We start from the raw sequence: 16,744 nt of genomic DNA on the forward strand, positions 1-16,744 counted from the left end.
GGGGAGACCCATTTTCCATGCCTTTCTTCCGGTTCATGTTTGAGGCACTTTCTAAAAGACTTTGGTCTCCTGCAGTTTGATTTTCCTAAGGAGGAAAAGGAGATTCTGATACCATATTTATATTGATGTTAAATATGGTATCAACTTTCCTTCAACTCCTCTAGAGAAGACATTTAGTTACAAGTGAGTCTCACCTTTAATTTCCTTTTTTTCTTTTTTTTATAAAGTTTTAATACTCATTTTTGTTATGTTCATTCTAGTTGTAACTGAGAATTATACTGGGTAATAGTTTTCTTATACAGTAGGAGATAATAATTATCTTCTACAGACTTATTTATGCAGGTTGAGTCCACTTTCACGGAGAGAGAGAGTAAAAGTAAAGTATGACTTATCTTGAATTTGCGTGTGTAGAAGATAAATTCTTTCTTATGTAAGATAAGAATAATAAATCCTAATTATAATATAGACAACCAGAGTGGGAAAGTGTATGGTTTTATAGAAAATAATTAGATTATGGGCCTACATGTCTCTTTTAGGTTCACTCTATCTATCTCACATAAAAGGGCATTAACTTCACGTTTGTGTACTCCCCCTGCAGGATAAGATTGTAAGACCCCAAGTGTGGAAACTTGGGGCTGCACCAAAGCACACCGTCTTATTTCCACCTCAAATAGATAAGTGGTTGATCTGCAGTGTGGAAAAGCACGCACAATTGAAGTGGATTGAGAGTGCATTCAGGACCACAAATCACAAGCCTCACTGCATAGCTTCTCTTGCACCAGTAAGCCAAACTCTAATCATAACCTTTCAATTATCTCAAAGGATGTGTATTGGTTAAAAAAAAAGTATTGGTACTTTTTCCTCATGGAAAGTTTTTAAGCTTTGAATTTAATGTTCCCAACATTTGAATTGTGATAATTATCAAGTGGGCCTCATATATATTTGAAAAGGTAATGAAAACAATATTGTAATAGTGTGGTATTGTGTAAAGATAAAATTCTAGATTAAATATACTTTTTACTATTTATGTATTTAATGATGATAAATTTTTTTTACTTACATTTTCTTGTATATCCATGTATCGTATTGGTTTTTTAGGTGCATTTTTACAATATCAGTTGTTTACCATAGTACGCGTCACGTGTAATCTGTATATAGAAACTTAAATATGAATTCTAATGAAAAATTAATACATCTCTGATATAATCTTAGATTCTGAGATTTGGCATATTGACTTGAAAAAATGAATCTGAGTGATATTATACTATATTTACAGGAGGAGAAAATAAGCTAAACTGTAATCCAAAAAATAAGCTAAACTGTGGAATACCCGGATGTAATCCAAAAAAAAAAACTGATAACTGTAGAAACGGAAGTTACGTAGTTATATTATAACAGAAGTGGGTTAGTTAGGATCATCACATGCATGAGCTTCTTTCACTTCTGAAGATGAGAAAATAGGACATCAATTAAAAACCGAAAACTTTATAAGTTGGTATGTTTATGTAGATTTTGAAAATGAAATAAGATCTTACGCATATTTTTTTTCTTGCTTACTCTATATATTCATTTTCAATACCGTTAAATTATTCTAATTTAATGATGTTATAGATGGGTAGATAAAATAGAAGAGCTTTTTCTGTGCATCGGATGTATCAATATCTCTCTCTAAAAAGAAAAAAAAAAGGACTCAAAGAGAAATAACAAAAAATATTTGAATTGAAATGGGATAAAAGTTTCTTTATATGGAAAGAAGATGCACCCAATTCGATGTTAGGGGAGTATAAAAAAATTTTCATAAAATAAGAATGAAAAAATATATGCATAATATCATGTCACTTTGATAATTATAGAAGAACAAAATGAAAATAAGAAGAGAATATTTCTTATACAAGATTCAATAAAGAATGAAAATAAATATTCTCTCTGTCTTTTCTTTGAAATAAACATTGCTACACGTGGAAAAAGGAGAATGTAAATATTCGAAAAAATTTAATTTAAAACATTTTAATTTCTCTGATTTAATTTATTGTTACATTCAAGTTTTTATACTGTCATTATATCATTATATTTCAGTGTTTGATTTTGATGTCTCATTAATGTCTTAGTGCATGCTTGGTAATAGTTTGTTTTTTCTTTAAATAAATTGAGAGATATTTCATTATATTTTTAATTTTTTAATTTTGATTAATTATACTCTTCCAGCGTAGGATTAATATTTTTTTTTTACGTGACTCTCAGTGTCATTAGCAATTAGGTTTAAATTCTTATTATCGTTTTTGAATCCTCTTTATCAACTTTGAAATTTTATAAAAACAATATTTTTATATTTAATATAATTCTTATAAAATATTAAAGAACACCATTTATTTTGTGTAAATATCAATTTTATATTTTACTTAATTAAATGTGATTCATAAAAGAATGTAATTACATGTCTTAAATATAAAGTCTCATTATAAGAAACTCATCCATGAATGATTGATTTTTAATGGCAAAATAAATTGAAGAATGATGTTAATAGATGAAGAAGCAAACCACTTTTTATTTATTTATTTTTTATTTTATTTTTTTCACATTGGAATTTCAGGAAACAAGGGTTTTATCTTAACACGTGTGACAAGCACATCCTCCAATTATATTTATATTTGCCAGCTCACAATCCTCATCCACTCTTTCAAGAATTACAACGACAGCAAGAACCTTCTTCAAATTTGCAACTTCCCAGAGAAAAAGTTTCAATTTTTCACCTCTAATCTCTGGTAAAATTCAAACCCTAGTTTTCTTTCACTGTGAGGACCCATCATCAGCATTATATTCTATTCACTTTGTTATCTCTACAAAAGGGGTGTCACTTTTCTCTCTCCTCAATTGTAGGTTTTTTTTTTCAAGCTTTGGGTGATTTTATTGCTATCTATGTCACTTTTGCATTGTGTGTTTGGCTTGCAATTGCATGCTGGTTGGTGTCCCAATTCACTCTCAGATTTCTTGGTTCTTGGTTCCAGAACCAGGACTGAGCCATGGCTGCCAAGAAGGCATGTGAATCATTCTCCAAAACCTTGATTGAGGAAGTGAATAAATGGGGTTGCTTGAAGCAGACAGGGGTGAGCTTGAGGTACATGATGGAATTTGGGTCCAAACCCAATCCCAAGAATTTGCTGATTTCTGCTCAGTTCCTTCACAAGGAGCTTGCTATTAGGATTGCCAGAAGAGCTATTGAGCTTGAGAATCTTCCCTATGGTTTGTCTCAAAAACCTGCTGTTTTGAAGGTACTCTTGTTACATTGCACTATTGAATTGTGTTGTCTTTTTGTTCCCATCTATGCTGCCTTTAATTTTTTTTTTCCTCCCTTTTTACTCTTGAGGATATTGTTATCTTTTTGTGATGTCTTTTTGTTCCCATTTTAATTTTTTGTTATCATTTGCTGAAATTTTGATTTATTTTGAAGAATCAAACTTCTAATTACTTGTTCATAGATGTTCAAATATCTTTTCAAGAACATAATAAATGGAAGGTTCAAGCTTTTTGGATGATTGGGTCTTGATTATGCTTTAATATTTGATATTGAAAATTTTCTCTCCCAAGTTTGCTGCAAAGGGTGTATGGTTTATTCACTATATTAAGGAAGCATTAATTCTTATTCTTCTGCACATACTTTATTTCTTTTACAACAACAGTCCTCCGATTTTATCTTCTGAAGAAATGGAAACATTGCCAGATATTAAATTCAATGATTCTTGATAGTGGCAGATATCATAACGCCTTGGGGCTGAGTTCATGTTTATTGAACTTTTGTGGTACATTTTTATGATTTTAGGTTAGGAATTGGTTTTTGGAGTCTTTCCGTGATGTTAGATCCTTCCCTGACATCAAGAATATGAATGATGAAAAAGAGTTCACTGAAACAATTAAGGCCATCAAATTGAGACACAACCACGTGGTCCCTACAATGGCCTTGGGTGTTCAGCAATTGAAGAAAGGTATGGATCCAAAGATTGTGTATGAAGATCTTGTTGAGATTCATCAGTTCCTTGATCGCTTTTACTTGTCAAGAATCGGAATCCGCATGCTTATCGGTTAGTTCAAAAAACACTCTTCCTACCTTATACAAGACTAAGCAGTTTATTTGCTACTATTTTTTCTATTTAAATATTTGTAGTGAAGGTCTAAACCCTAACCTTATTATATGTGTTTTTCAATTTGCTGGGATTCAGGGCAGCATGTTGAGTTGCACAATCCCAATCCTGCTCCCCATTGCGTGGGTTATATACATACAAAAATGTCTCCTCTGGAGGTGGCGAGGAATGCCACTGAGGACGCACGTTCTATTTGTTGTCGTGAATATGGCAGTGCACCTGATGTCCATATTTACGGAGATCCTGATTTTACTTTTCCGTAAGTTACACACTTCTTACTACCACCAATTCATTTGCTTTTGTTTTGCTGTCATTCATTTCCATAACTTTATGTTTCTGTTCTCTTTCTATATAATTACTATGTGTTTTCACAACAGATATGTTCCAGCTCACTTGCATCTTATGGTATTTGAGTTGGTTAAGAACTCACTGCGTGCTGTCCAAGAGCGTTTTATGAATTCTGACAAAGTTGCACCTCCGGTTAGAATAATAGTTGCTGATGGAATAGAGGATGTTACCATAAAGGTACTTAGTTAACTTTTATGGTGCAGTTGTTAGTTACTTTTATTCTGGGATTTTTACATGCTATTATCAAGATGTTCTGTTAAAGCAGATGATCTAAATGGCATTGTAGGTTTCAGATGAGGGAGGTGGAATACCAAGAAGTGGTCTGCCAAAAATTTTTACATACCTATACAGTACAGCCAGAGACCCATTGGATGAGCATTCGGATCTTGGAATAGGTGAGAATGTGACAATGGCTGGTTATGGATATGGTCTTCCTATTAGTCGTCTATATGCTCGGTATTTTGGAGGTGATCTTCAAATAATCTCAATGGAAGGATATGGTGAGTTTCATTTACAATTTTTCGTATAGATTTCCTTCTACTATGCTACTACTTTAGCACTTAAAAGAGTTATCAACATTTTGTATCTCTTTTCCATTTAGCATATAAGAGGAGTTTTGAGATATGGAATCTAATTGCAGCTTGATATGATAGAACAGTGTCAACCTTATTTTCATAGTTAACTTTTTTTGTCCCTGAGATACTTTTAAACTTGTACATGAATAATTACTGCTTTTATTGAAAGTGCTTACTAATTCTCTCGCATGAGTTAGCACTTCAAGAGCTTAAGCTACCATCTCAGAAGTAGCTTACTTTGTATATCTTATAGATATTATATTACATTTTAAAGTACTGATTTGTCGTTACCTTGTTTTCTGGACTCTTTCTGTCTACTTTTTACTTTTGCTTGCTTGATGTTCAACAATCAAGTTTTCTGATGCAGTAAAAAATTGTTTATTCACAGGGACTGATGCATATCTCCATTTATCTCGTTTGGGAGATTCACAAGAACCTCTGCCATGAAAGTTGGTTGTTCCCATTTCAGTTGAAGTAATGTTGTGACAGGAAAAACACCATAATTAGTGTTAAAAAGGACTATTTGCTTTCATTTTTTTTTTTACATTCTAATGAATTGACAGATTTCTTGTAAATATTGTCATACATATAGACTTCTGCAATAATCCAACTTTGGGAATTTGTTCCCCCTCCCCACCTTTTTTTTTGTTTAAAATGAAATGATTATATTTCTATCATTTTACGTGAGAAAAGCCAAGTTTCTACACATATAAAATAAAGTTGGGTCCTACCTTTGTTTTTTCTATCTCCTCTTGTTTGTGGATCCCCGTTTGTGATATTGTTTTTCCAATATGAGATAATTTTTCTCGTACAACATAAGAAAATGATTTTAAGAAAATGATTTTGTTACTGCGCTTTTATCTTAAAGACTTGATGCATGTGGAGGCAGGTTATAAACGCGGCTATTTAGGCAAAACATGGTCACTGTTCCAGCGTGATAAGCAGAATTATTTATTAGTATATAAGACTTCTTTTTCTTTTTTGACTTAATTTATCTACGAATTGGTTTTTAGTAATTAATAAAAAAAAAATATTGACAATGAATCTGGGACTGTGATGTCAAGTCACGGGGTTGCTGGCAGAGATTTTATTCGTTCTTAAAAGAAAAGAAAAGAAAAGAAAAGAGCAACACACCTTTGAATGTTTCTTTTCTTGCTAAACTACATCAAGACTAACTATGTCGATAATGCCAGTTGTGCTGGTAACCATGGATAAATAAATATGTGATGATTACTATTTTACCCAATATGATTCATTATGTTTTTTTTAACAAAATCATTTGAAGATCTATGTCTGTGCGCATGCGTGTCTCTGCATATTATTCTTTAAAATCACAATAATAACTAAATTATGCTATTCAGCCTTATGTTCGTTAAAAGTAAAATGTTTAAAAATTAAAATCATAATTACTTTCCCAAATTATAAAAAAGTCAGAATTTCTTTATGAACTATCATTAAGTATGAAGTTTTATTTCGGATGAAGTACGTATTTTATCTAAATTTTACACAAACATGGTAAGCGCAATATAATTAAGGAATTAATGTTTCTCATGTCATAAGATATAAGATTATTTCCTATATATACATAAAGATGTGTGAGATTCATGTGAGATCCATGTGAAGAAAAGAGAAGAAAAAAGAACATAAATTCCATATATTTTTATATGTAGGTAGAAGATCAAATTATCTCCTATAATATAAGAAATACTAATCTCTATAATTAAATTATCAATTTAGCATCTGTTATGCACACCTTGTGCTAATCTATAATGATTAGGCAGCAATAGTAAGCCTTGACTAACAATCACAGACTACTAGGATATACAACAACTCTTGACATTTAGAGAGTATGGTAAACTTTATAGTCAACAGCTTCTTACAGAGCAAGAACTTATTAATAATTAGGAACTCCCCTCCTTACTCCTTACTCCTTACTCCTTAAATTTGGCTATTTGCCAGCTCTTACTGAGTGACTTATAGAATAGACAATAAATTCTTAAGCTGGTAAAAACACATTCGATCTAAAATGATTACGCTCCAATAGATGAAATAAATATATGATTGTACATATCAGAATGACCATCTTGATTTTTCTCAGGGAAGTATACAGGCTCACAACCAGCGACCAAATACTTACTCCTCCTAAAGGAGAACCATGTAACTTAATTACTCACTCAAATCATCATCAAAATAATTCAGATCAGACTCATCGTCAGTGGCAGCATCAATGTTAGCATGATCTAAATCGGATGATCCTACTGCTACATCAGCCATAGTCACCAGCTCAAGGGATCCCTTTAGAGTCCTTGCAGCTCCATCTTCATAATCAATTGAATCATTTTCATATTCATCATCCAGTTCCTATAAAAACAAAAGCAAAACAAATATCCATCAGTATAGCCACATCCTCGGTGTTCCATTGCTAAAGAGCATAATTCACTCACGCATGGTGGTGAAGTACCTCAAACACAACGTTTCCAGAATTGTTTTGCCTGTAACAATGCTGTATCTAACATGAAACTGAAAGTCACATGTTTATAGTATCAACGGTTTCAACTTATAATTCAAAATATAAAACCGTTCATGTGTCTTGATATTAAAACTTAAGCTTTTGGGATAATTGATTCATGAAGAGTCAAGAACAATTGAAGTTCAATAAGTTGGATAAGAGACAACATATAGTGCATTAAACCATTAAATAACTTAAGATAGCCAACTCAACTATGACTAATAAAAAGTCCAATTTACAGCAATTAATGCTTTATCACCACTCATACAAGTTCAAAAGAACAGAAATCACTGAGTAGTGAGTACCTTATCACCATCAAAGCTTTGTACATTGACATCAACTATCCAATCACTGAGTAAATGCTCTTGGAGAACACTGTCAGCAGAGGTCAACTTTGAGTCCCTGGACCTTTTTCTTAATTGACATTCTCTAAGTCGCAAGTTGTAGTGAACATAGATAATGTCATTCAGTTTCTTCTGAGATAGACGGTTTTGTCTTTTGCTGTATATCTGATCATATATACTCCAATCATGATCACACACAAAGGACGAGCATGTCTGACTTAATATGCGTATGGCTATTCTTTGCAACTCTAAGCAACTTATTCCATGTTGTTGCCACCAATCAACTAGTGAGGGAAAAAAAGGAAAGGAAACGATCAACTCATACAGAAGTAGCAATGAGCTTCCAAGCATGTTAATCACTATATGCAGTTTCCAGCAGAAAATATAAGCAGTTTACCTGGTTCAAGACCTGTTCTTGTGCTAATTGCCAATTCAGTTCCAAAGTCATCTTGCGCAGAATTATAATGAGCAATCTGGAAATAACGTCACTTGAAGCAGATAAATAAATATCTAACAATGTCAGTATCATATAGCAGTCATTATGGACATCTTACCTGCATTGATGCAGATATCCGTCTCATATTGTCTGGCTCCAGCCGAACAATGCATTCATTGAGCCCCCGTACTACCTCAGAATGCTATAGTCATACGAAACATTCACTTCAGGAGAGAACTTGAATAAAGTTTGAAAATTTGCAACAATAGGAAATATTCAATATTCTCACATACCGCCACAAAATCCTGACGATATCGGTATGACGGATTCAAGAAGTAAGCAGCCAAGTAAAGTGGGTGACAGAACAGAGAGTTCCAGTGACAGTCTATCACTTTCCAGAATGGTTCATATTTACGCACGTCATCACCATGAACAGATTTAATTGCAAGTTTTGCTCTGTACATATCGTTGTATATGTACGGCATTGACAAGCTCTCACCACTACAAACCTTTTGAAGTACTTGCATAATTGGATCTATTGACTTCCTAACATACTGCATTTTCTTCCAAAATGTGACATTCAAAACAATTTTTTCCACCTCCTTTGCCTCGCTTGAGCTGGAGAACCTGGATGACATCCATTTGTTTGAAATAAACATTCGTCTGAGACTAGCTCGATGATCCAGCAAGCTCTGCAATGTAGCAAAGCTAGAGGCATATCTGGTGCCAGCTGGCTTTAGAAGCTCCTGGCCCTGGGTAAATTCACTTTTCAAAAGATTTAACAACCATATTTGATTATATATTAGTTTTGTGATTTTCTGGCCCTTTTCCATGCACTCTTCTACACATCTTATCTTCATAAAATCTTCAAGCATTCGATTAATACAATAAGAGGCACAAGGGCTCCAGAATAAATTCCTTCTCTTCTCTTCAAGCATTTTTCCAGCAGCTTTATAGTTAGGAGTATTTTCAGTGATTACCTACATCAAAAGGGGGAATGAGGAGAATGTCGATTAATAATAGCTACAAGGAGATATTTAGGGAGAAGGAGGACGCCACAAGAATATAGAAAGAACATTTTACCTGCACTACATTTTCCTCACCTATTTCTTCCACTACTTTGTCTAGAAGCTTAAATAAATTTGGTACATCTTCTACCACATTAGTAGCATCAACTGAAGAAACGAAGTATACACCATGACGACAAGAAACAAGGAAGTTAATAATTGTCCTACCCTGTGTATCTCTCCAACTATCTGCCATTATAGAACAACCATTGATTGCCCAGGAAGCCTTATATTCAACAAGGTAATTCTTAATGGAATTGATTTCCTCCTGCAAAAAGCGACCAGAAATAAGCTGGCTCGGTGGACATAACAGTCCTTGTCCATATTGACCAACCACTTCCAGCATTTTATGAAAATATAGGGAGTCTGCAGCCTGTAAAGGAATTCCTGCATGGTAAAAGAACTTGCAAATTGTAGAAATAACTTCCTTACGTAATTTCTTAGGTGGCCCTGTCTTAACTTTTACTTGTTTGTAAGTTTGAGGAGTCTGATTCTTGGGCAGTTTCAGGTAAATGTTATCCAATCTTGATCTTCTCAATACTGGTTCAGGACCAGTACTTGGTGACATTCCCTTGAAGGTCTTCCTTAAATCTTTAGAGAACCTTTTATTATCATCAATCAAAGTTTCCTTGTTCATATGATGCAAAGCATCTTCCACTTGCTCATACTCGTCATCTTCATTATCTGACTTTGCATAGAAAGGCATCAATTCCTTAGCCTCGGGTCGCCTATGTCTCCTTCCAGTACGATGCCATTTCATATTCTCTTTTATTCTAAGATAAACTTCATCTGGAGCATTTTTACAAGGTGCTACCTCTCCAGGAATTCTAGCCAAATGTTGTTTAAATCGATTAATACCTCCACTAACAACTTTCTCACAGTAATTGCATTTGACTTTCTTCTTTCTCTCATCCTGAGCAACACCATGTTCCCACCCTGGGTCAACATATCCTAAGGACCGAAGAGGAGTCAAATTTACAGATACAATTCTATCATCCATCAATTGCTTCCCTTTGCTTCTACACCCAACTTGCTCTTCATCGTCTTCATCATCATTAGAGTGAAAATTCATATATGCTTGTGCATCAACTTGCTTTTGTTTCTTATTGGAACGGCACCCTTCCAGATTTTCCTTCATCTTTAGGTAGACTTCCTCAGGAGCCTTTTCGCAGTATGTTACTTCACCAGAAACTCGGGCTAAATGCTGCTTTAATCTGTATATTCCACCACTAACTACTTTACCACAGTAATTGCATCTAACCTTCTTTTTCCGCTCATCTTGAGCAATGCCATGATCCCAACCAGGATCAACCAATCCAGTTGGGCGTATTGGAGCCATTACATCCAAAACAGAGCTATTATAATTCCACTAACATATGCATGAGTGCTGAATATAAGGCCCATAAAAATCCAAAAACTAGGACATATCAATTAATCTGAGAGCCTTCCCTGTTCCAGCAATTATGAAGTAAGGGAAATAGTGTCAGCTGCCCAGATCTCAGATCTTTAAAGCAATATGGCAAGAAAAATTAAAAATTAAAAATGTAAAAAAAAAAAACCATAAATAAGATTGCGCATTAACATAGCATCTACTTCACTTCTTAATTCCTGTTCCTTCACAACTTGTGTCAATATTTTTAACTTATTTAATGAGCAACAATGATGTCTGAAATTTTTATTAGCTTAATTTACACAGTTGAAGGATAAACCTAAAAGAATTTATCGCTATGTTTATCACAAAAGGCACAAAGAGGCATACTCACCTTCGCCTTATATCTCTTTTATTAATTTACTAACTAGTCACTCAACACTCGCCTAAGAGACCACAATACTCAAAAGCCAATGACGCTATCCACCACTCAAGGGTGAGTATAACAGAATTTGACATCAAGATTCAAGAGTCCCTTATTCCATTCTATTTCTGTTACTGCATTCTTATATTGATACCTTCAGGGTTCAAACTCGATCAGAAACTCCATCTGAAGGGTATCTAACTAAACCAAAACATAATCACATAGCTAATTTGAAAACTTTGAATAATTTCTAACTATAACAATGAATCTCAGGAAATATAGTGAAAACTTGAACCGCAAATGAGTTAACAGTCACTTTTAAGGTTTTGCATAAACCTCAAAATCACAATTTCCATTTTCTTTTTCTATTTTTTTTTTTTTTATGTTGTAGAATTGTGTGCTGATATCAAATGAATTGCCGATATCATGAAACCCTAAGAAAAAAGATAAAGATAAAAGAGCTTGATCGTAGACAGAAGATAAAAAAGGAAAGAAACCTTGAAGGAAAACGATCAAGATCGAAGTGGACGAACCGGTTCTTGAAGGATACCGGTGGCGAAATGGATACGGGCGGTCGCTTCTCGCCGGAGTCGGAATCGTTCGACCGTTGGCGGTGGTCGCAGGCGATGAGGAATCGCTTCGGAATCGTGAGTCGCGAGTGGGTCGCTGGGTGAGACTCTCAACTCGACCCGGCCGTGTTATACCGATTTTACTTTTTTTCTTAATTTATTTTTTTCTTTTTTAAATTGCAATGCCTATGTGTAATATTTTATGTAATACTATTGCATGAATAACTAGTTAATGTAGTTAGTCTTACATATTTTATTAATTTATAATGAAAAATATTATATTTATAATCTATTTTTTTATGATCATTTTTATAATTACTGAATCAAAATTAAATTAACAACTTTTGATTGAATTTTCAACGAACAACCGTAAAAATAATTGTAAAAAAAGATTATAAGAGAAAATATATTATAAATAATATCTCTCTCATTTATAATATATCAGTTAGTAATAGTTTATTTAGTTTTTACCTATCGATGAGAATGTTACGAGTTGGTCTACATTTCATGAGGTCAGAGATTCTGGTGAGTTGACTCAGCGGGTCTTAACTCTTAACACTCGAGGAAATTTTTTTTTCACTCACTGAGTCATTTCCAATTGCTATTTTCCTTTGGTCCCTTTTTAATAGCTGCATACATCTTGTTTATTTTTTTCTTTCTATGGAAATGTAATTACGGGTTTCAGTTATAATATCATACAACATAAAATTATTTCGTAACTTGATTTAAGTGGTTTGTTCAAGTTCTTATAATTAAATATAAAAATTCCCCTTTGGAAAGCTAGTTCCATTATATGAATGTTTCCGCTCGAATTCATGAAGAATATTTGTCATTTGTCCAAAAAATAAAAATTATTTCATATATCCACATAAAAATGTATGAGCTTAATTTTTTTCTTTCTTTTATCCTCACATAATTTCACATGTGTCACAAACATTTTTATGTATATGATAAAAAGGAAAGACTATATTTACAAATTCTTACAAACTACACTATATCTTACAGATAAAACACCTTTTAGTGAAATCTTACAGATAAAACATTATGTAATTTGTAAATTTGTAAAAAAAAAAAAATTATCAATATATCCCGCCGATGAAAATAATTTTATCTCACGTGTGAAACTTTAAGGGCTGTTTGGAGCACCTGATAAAGAATATAAGATATGATAACTTATCATATCTTACTTTTATCTCTTGTTTGGTAGGTCAATATGATATGATTAGCTTATCCTATTGTCTCAATTTATTCTATCCAATACATGATTTCTTATCCTATGGGGGGAGCTAGGTTAGGATTCAACAGGATAGAATATTAATATTGGATACTCAATATATCCTCACGCTACCCACGCTACTCAATATATTTGTATTTATTGTATTATATTTTATTTTTTATTTCTCTTTTCTCCTTCTACATAATCTTATCATATTGCTAATCAATCAAGTGCTCATCAAACACAGGACATGATATAGGTTTATCAGCTCCATATCATATCCTATTCTTATCAGCCCCATATCATATTCTATCCTTATCTGTTCATGTTCACGTTCACGTTCACAAACGAGCCCTAAACTGATTACCTTAATAGAATAATATAAAGTGATAATTTACAAATAAGCATGTACTTGTTTTCAATGATGTATGAAAGATGATAACATCTCTCTGACGCTGTCGATAGAATGACAACATAGTGGGTGGGTGACACACGATATGAGGTATAATATCATTCATAGATATTCAATATAACAAAATAAAGAAAATCCTAAGCTCGGAAAACTATGTGCTCTTGTATTACGAATGACAACATAGTGAATCCGTGACATGACATGAGGTTTTATGTCATACAAAAAGAAACATAATGAACCAGAAAGTTAATGTGTTGTATTACTCATTAAAATGTTCCTTTCAGTTCAGTCCGTATAGCAGGTGGTTCTTCTCAGAGGAGTGAATCTGAGAACACAGGGTGGATTGGAAATATTGGTATCTCTGATCTATCTGTATTTATCTAATTTACTTTGTGTTCTCAGGTCACCCCTTTGAGCAAACTATGTGTGCGCTTGATTATTGCCGATGGTATGCATTAAAATTGGTGATACTTGTTATGGTAAGAAATGTAATTCTTCTCTAATACCTTTTGATGGCTTCAAGCGAAAGTTGGTGACATTTTCCTGCTAATTAATGTGAATCCATGATAGCTTATATTTCTTTGCAAATTCATGCTTGGTAGAGAAAATTTTTGGACTTTGTGGTACTCAAAACAGAATGTGACCTCAGTTATTACTTATCCAATGGTAACAAACAATTAAATTCTTTTGTGATTCCAATCCTTTATAGTTTTTTTTTTTTTTTTTTTTGGTTTCCCAAAATATTATTCCGACGACAGTCGAAGACTAATCTTTTTGAGATGGGAGATCATATTAAGTGGATAAATCTCTCCCAACAAATTTTTTTTATACACACGGCCAGGGATAGAACCCCTGTCAATATACTTAAGGAACTCAGCTATCTACTAACTGTGCTGGGCTTTGTTAATAATCCTTTATTAATAGTTTTAGTTAGCAGGATTTTTTACATATCCTATATTCAACTTGCAATGGCGTATTGAACAATTTAAGTAAGGCAGATATGTTAGAGAAGATTAAGCTTTATGCCTACTAGTCTTGGTCATATTAGGAATGGTGTGGGTTGTTCTAAATCCCTATATTAGCAAATTTGCTTGCATCCAAATAGTGTCCCATTTACGAAATACATGTAAGAGAGTGTTGAAATGGCTGTTCAGAATAAACCAAATGCAACCTATACCATACATGTAAAAGCAAATTTTCAGACAAATCATTATATGAGCTTGTTTTAGAAAAAAGGGAAGTTAATTGTCACTTAGAATAAACCAAATGCAACATATATGAGCTTGTTTCAATGAAATACTCAGTACTTTAGAGAATAATGCCTCAATTACCACGTGCTTTCTACTTTTCCTGCTACTATTTTAAATGCTTGAGTCATTCGTTAATGGTTTTTCTTTTTGCAACCTTCATTATCTGAATGCCAAATTAATTTGATTCACTATGTGCTGCTGCAACTTTACTCTCTGAAAAATGATGCTCTTTGTATCTAATAGACATAATATATGCACATCACTAACTCGTTAACTAAAATGGTATGTACAATTGATATTTAACACACCTACATAACTATCCCATTCCCATCTGAACAAAAATGCAAACTATACGTATATACAAAAAAAAAAAAATGCAAAATATACGTTAACTGGCTTCTAAATTCTTTTCTAACAGGCCTATATCTTCTGAGTTCACTAACTGCTGCGTTTGGTGATCACCCAAATCATTTGATAACTTCTTGCATAACTACATCATAAGAAAAAATATGTACATATCAGCCTCAGATTCTCTGAAAAGGGAGCACAGAGAGAGATAGAAATGGTATATATACCTGTCTATATACAGAAGCATCTCCGTAAGACTTCCTTAATTCTACTACACGCAAGGATGGGCTTATTTCAAAAACCTGACACATTTGAAGTGAAGATAGTTTCATAATGTCAGAAAACTATACACATGTAGATTGTATATAATTAGCTCAGTCTCAACATGCATTACCTCTGCTGCCACTGAGAGGCTACCTAGACTTTTCTGTGCTTTGTTCTCCTGTATCACTTTCAACTGAAATTTGACATTGTGGTAATTTTTTGGCCAAACTAAAACTTACAATTATTTGCATGTGTGTTGTAAATACATGAAGCCTTTAACAAACATAATCAATAGTACTGACCTTTCCATTTTTCTTCTGGACTCTAAATCCCATTTCTGTTACAATGTCCTCAATCCTCTCAATCAAATCTTTTGGTGAATGGTTTGATGTAAATCTTATCTTCCTCTCAGAGACATCCTGGAAAAAGTACATTGTGCCTTTAATTGAGTGAACGTTCCATAGGAATAAATGGTAAATATCTTAAAACACAGGAAATTATGCTCAAAGCATATAATTAAATATATGTCTTGCCAAGTGCTAATAATTTTTCTATTCTCTGATCCTCACCTCTTTCTCAAAAAAGCCCGAGAGGTCTAAGCATGAAGACATCCCTATCAACTGAAATGCGTTGATAAGTGTTGGTGATCCAGGACTCCCTCCTTGTGATTCAAGTGGCTGTTACCAAGATAAATGTTCAGGGTTTTCAAGCAAAGAAAGAAGGGGAAAAAAGGAAGAAAAAAATAAAAATAAAAGTGGCACCAAGTATACCACTTCCTGGATGGAAAAGGCTTCATCATCAATATATGCATCCTCTTCCTCATCATCTGGATTTGCAGGAGTATAACCCTCCTTGAACCATTCATTTTCTTTGATCATAGCCATTGATATCCTGGTTTTAGGATTGGGATCAAGAATCCTCTTTATAATGTTCTGAGCACCAGGTGATAGCCATTTTGGTATCTGACAATCTCCTTTCAATATCTGTGATCAATCGGGGCAAAACAAATCAATTGATATTCACTTCATAAAACTACTAAACTTAACAATATATACAGAACATAGAAGCAACACAACAACAAATACCTTTTGATAGAGAACTGCAAGGTTTCTGTCATCAAAAGGAAGGTATCCTGTTAGAATTACATACAAGAGAACACCACATGACCATACATCTGATTTTGCACCATCATAGCCTCTATTAGCAAGAATTTCAGGTGCAATATAGTTGGGACTTCCACATGTTGTATGTAGCAACCCATCTGCCTGAAATTTTCATATACGAGTCAATTACAGAAAATGACATAATTTGCCTTGAGGTGTGATTCAAAGAATACCTCACCTTAATATGCTGAGGCAAAGCACTAAGGTTAAAATCGGTTATTTTTATGTTCCCTTTGGTATCCAGTAGTACATTCTCTAGCTGCAACAAGATATCATTTTTGTGTAAAAAATGCAAGCCTTATATGACCCAAAAA

At 33.4% G+C, this 16,744-nt stretch overlaps 3 protein-coding genes across 9 annotated transcripts in view; 1 reads left to right on the forward strand and 2 right to left on the reverse strand.

The window, feature by feature from the left end:
• Nucleotides 1–2,745: 2,745 nt before the first annotated feature.
• Nucleotides 2,746–5,773, forward strand: LOC133292302 (pyruvate dehydrogenase (acetyl-transferring) kinase, mitochondrial). Of its 2 annotated transcripts, none has more exons than XM_061490698.1 (7): nucleotides 2,746–2,762; nucleotides 3,006–3,269; nucleotides 3,818–4,076; nucleotides 4,215–4,395; nucleotides 4,514–4,661; nucleotides 4,771–4,984; nucleotides 5,448–5,773. In XM_061490698.1, exons 2-7 carry the CDS (start codon nucleotides 3,021–3,023, stop codon nucleotides 5,504–5,506), a joined length of 1,110 nt encoding a protein of 369 aa, XP_061346682.1. In that variant the 5' UTR covers nucleotides 2,746–2,762; nucleotides 3,006–3,020; the 3' UTR covers nucleotides 5,507–5,773. The 2 variants fall into 2 exon arrangements, with proteins under 2 accessions (XP_061346682.1, XP_061346681.1); XM_061490697.1 differs by lacking the exon at nucleotides 2,746–2,762 and adding an exon at nucleotides 2,763–2,873.
• Nucleotides 5,774–6,975: 1,202 nt separating this feature from the next.
• Nucleotides 6,976–11,867, reverse strand: LOC133292303 (uncharacterized). 3 transcript variants are annotated; one of them, XM_061490699.1, is made up of 8 exons: nucleotides 11,706–11,867; nucleotides 9,432–10,864; nucleotides 8,642–9,328; nucleotides 8,467–8,550; nucleotides 8,310–8,385; nucleotides 7,874–8,196; nucleotides 7,521–7,568; nucleotides 6,976–7,420 (listed from the first exon to the last, which is right to left on the reverse strand). In XM_061490699.1, exons 2-8 carry the CDS (start codon nucleotides 10,752–10,754, stop codon nucleotides 7,226–7,228), a joined length of 2,736 nt encoding a protein of 911 aa, XP_061346683.1. In that variant the 5' UTR covers nucleotides 10,755–10,864; nucleotides 11,706–11,867; the 3' UTR covers nucleotides 6,976–7,225. The 3 variants fall into 3 exon arrangements, with proteins under 3 accessions (XP_061346683.1, XP_061346684.1, XP_061346685.1); XM_061490700.1 differs by having other exon boundaries at nucleotides 11,742–11,811; XM_061490701.1 differs by lacking the exon at nucleotides 7,521–7,568.
• Nucleotides 11,868–14,872: 3,005 nt separating this feature from the next.
• LOC133292306 (CBL-interacting serine/threonine-protein kinase 1-like) overlaps nucleotides 14,873–16,744 on the reverse strand; it is a 4,643-nt gene continuing 2,771 nt past the window's right edge. The window contains exons 5-12 of one of the 4 annotated variants that reach the window (XM_061490708.1): nucleotides 16,609–16,689; nucleotides 16,353–16,532; nucleotides 16,041–16,250; nucleotides 15,837–15,944; nucleotides 15,570–15,686; nucleotides 15,398–15,460; nucleotides 15,231–15,305; nucleotides 14,873–15,145 (exon numbers count right to left, since the gene is read on the reverse strand). In XM_061490708.1, coding sequence (XP_061346692.1) covers nucleotides 15,044–15,145; nucleotides 15,231–15,305; nucleotides 15,398–15,460; nucleotides 15,570–15,686; nucleotides 15,837–15,944; nucleotides 16,041–16,250; nucleotides 16,353–16,532; nucleotides 16,609–16,689 — 936 coding nt within the window. In that variant the 3' untranslated portion in view covers nucleotides 14,873–15,043. Of the gene's footprint in view, nucleotides 15,146–15,230; nucleotides 15,306–15,397; nucleotides 15,461–15,569; nucleotides 15,687–15,836; nucleotides 15,945–16,028; nucleotides 16,251–16,352; nucleotides 16,533–16,608; nucleotides 16,690–16,744 lie in introns of all 4 variants that reach the window. The other 3 variants (XM_061490706.1, XM_061490707.1, XM_061490704.1) reach the window with 3 other exon arrangements.

The sequence above is a fragment of the Gastrolobium bilobum genome, unplaced genomic scaffold, assembly GCF_033153095.1.
Source record: "Gastrolobium bilobum isolate Gb01-03AN ecotype WA unplaced genomic scaffold, APGP_CSIRO_Gbil_v1 utg6581, whole genome shotgun sequence".
NCBI classification, from domain to species: Eukaryota; Viridiplantae; Streptophyta; class Magnoliopsida; order Fabales; family Fabaceae; genus Gastrolobium; species Gastrolobium bilobum.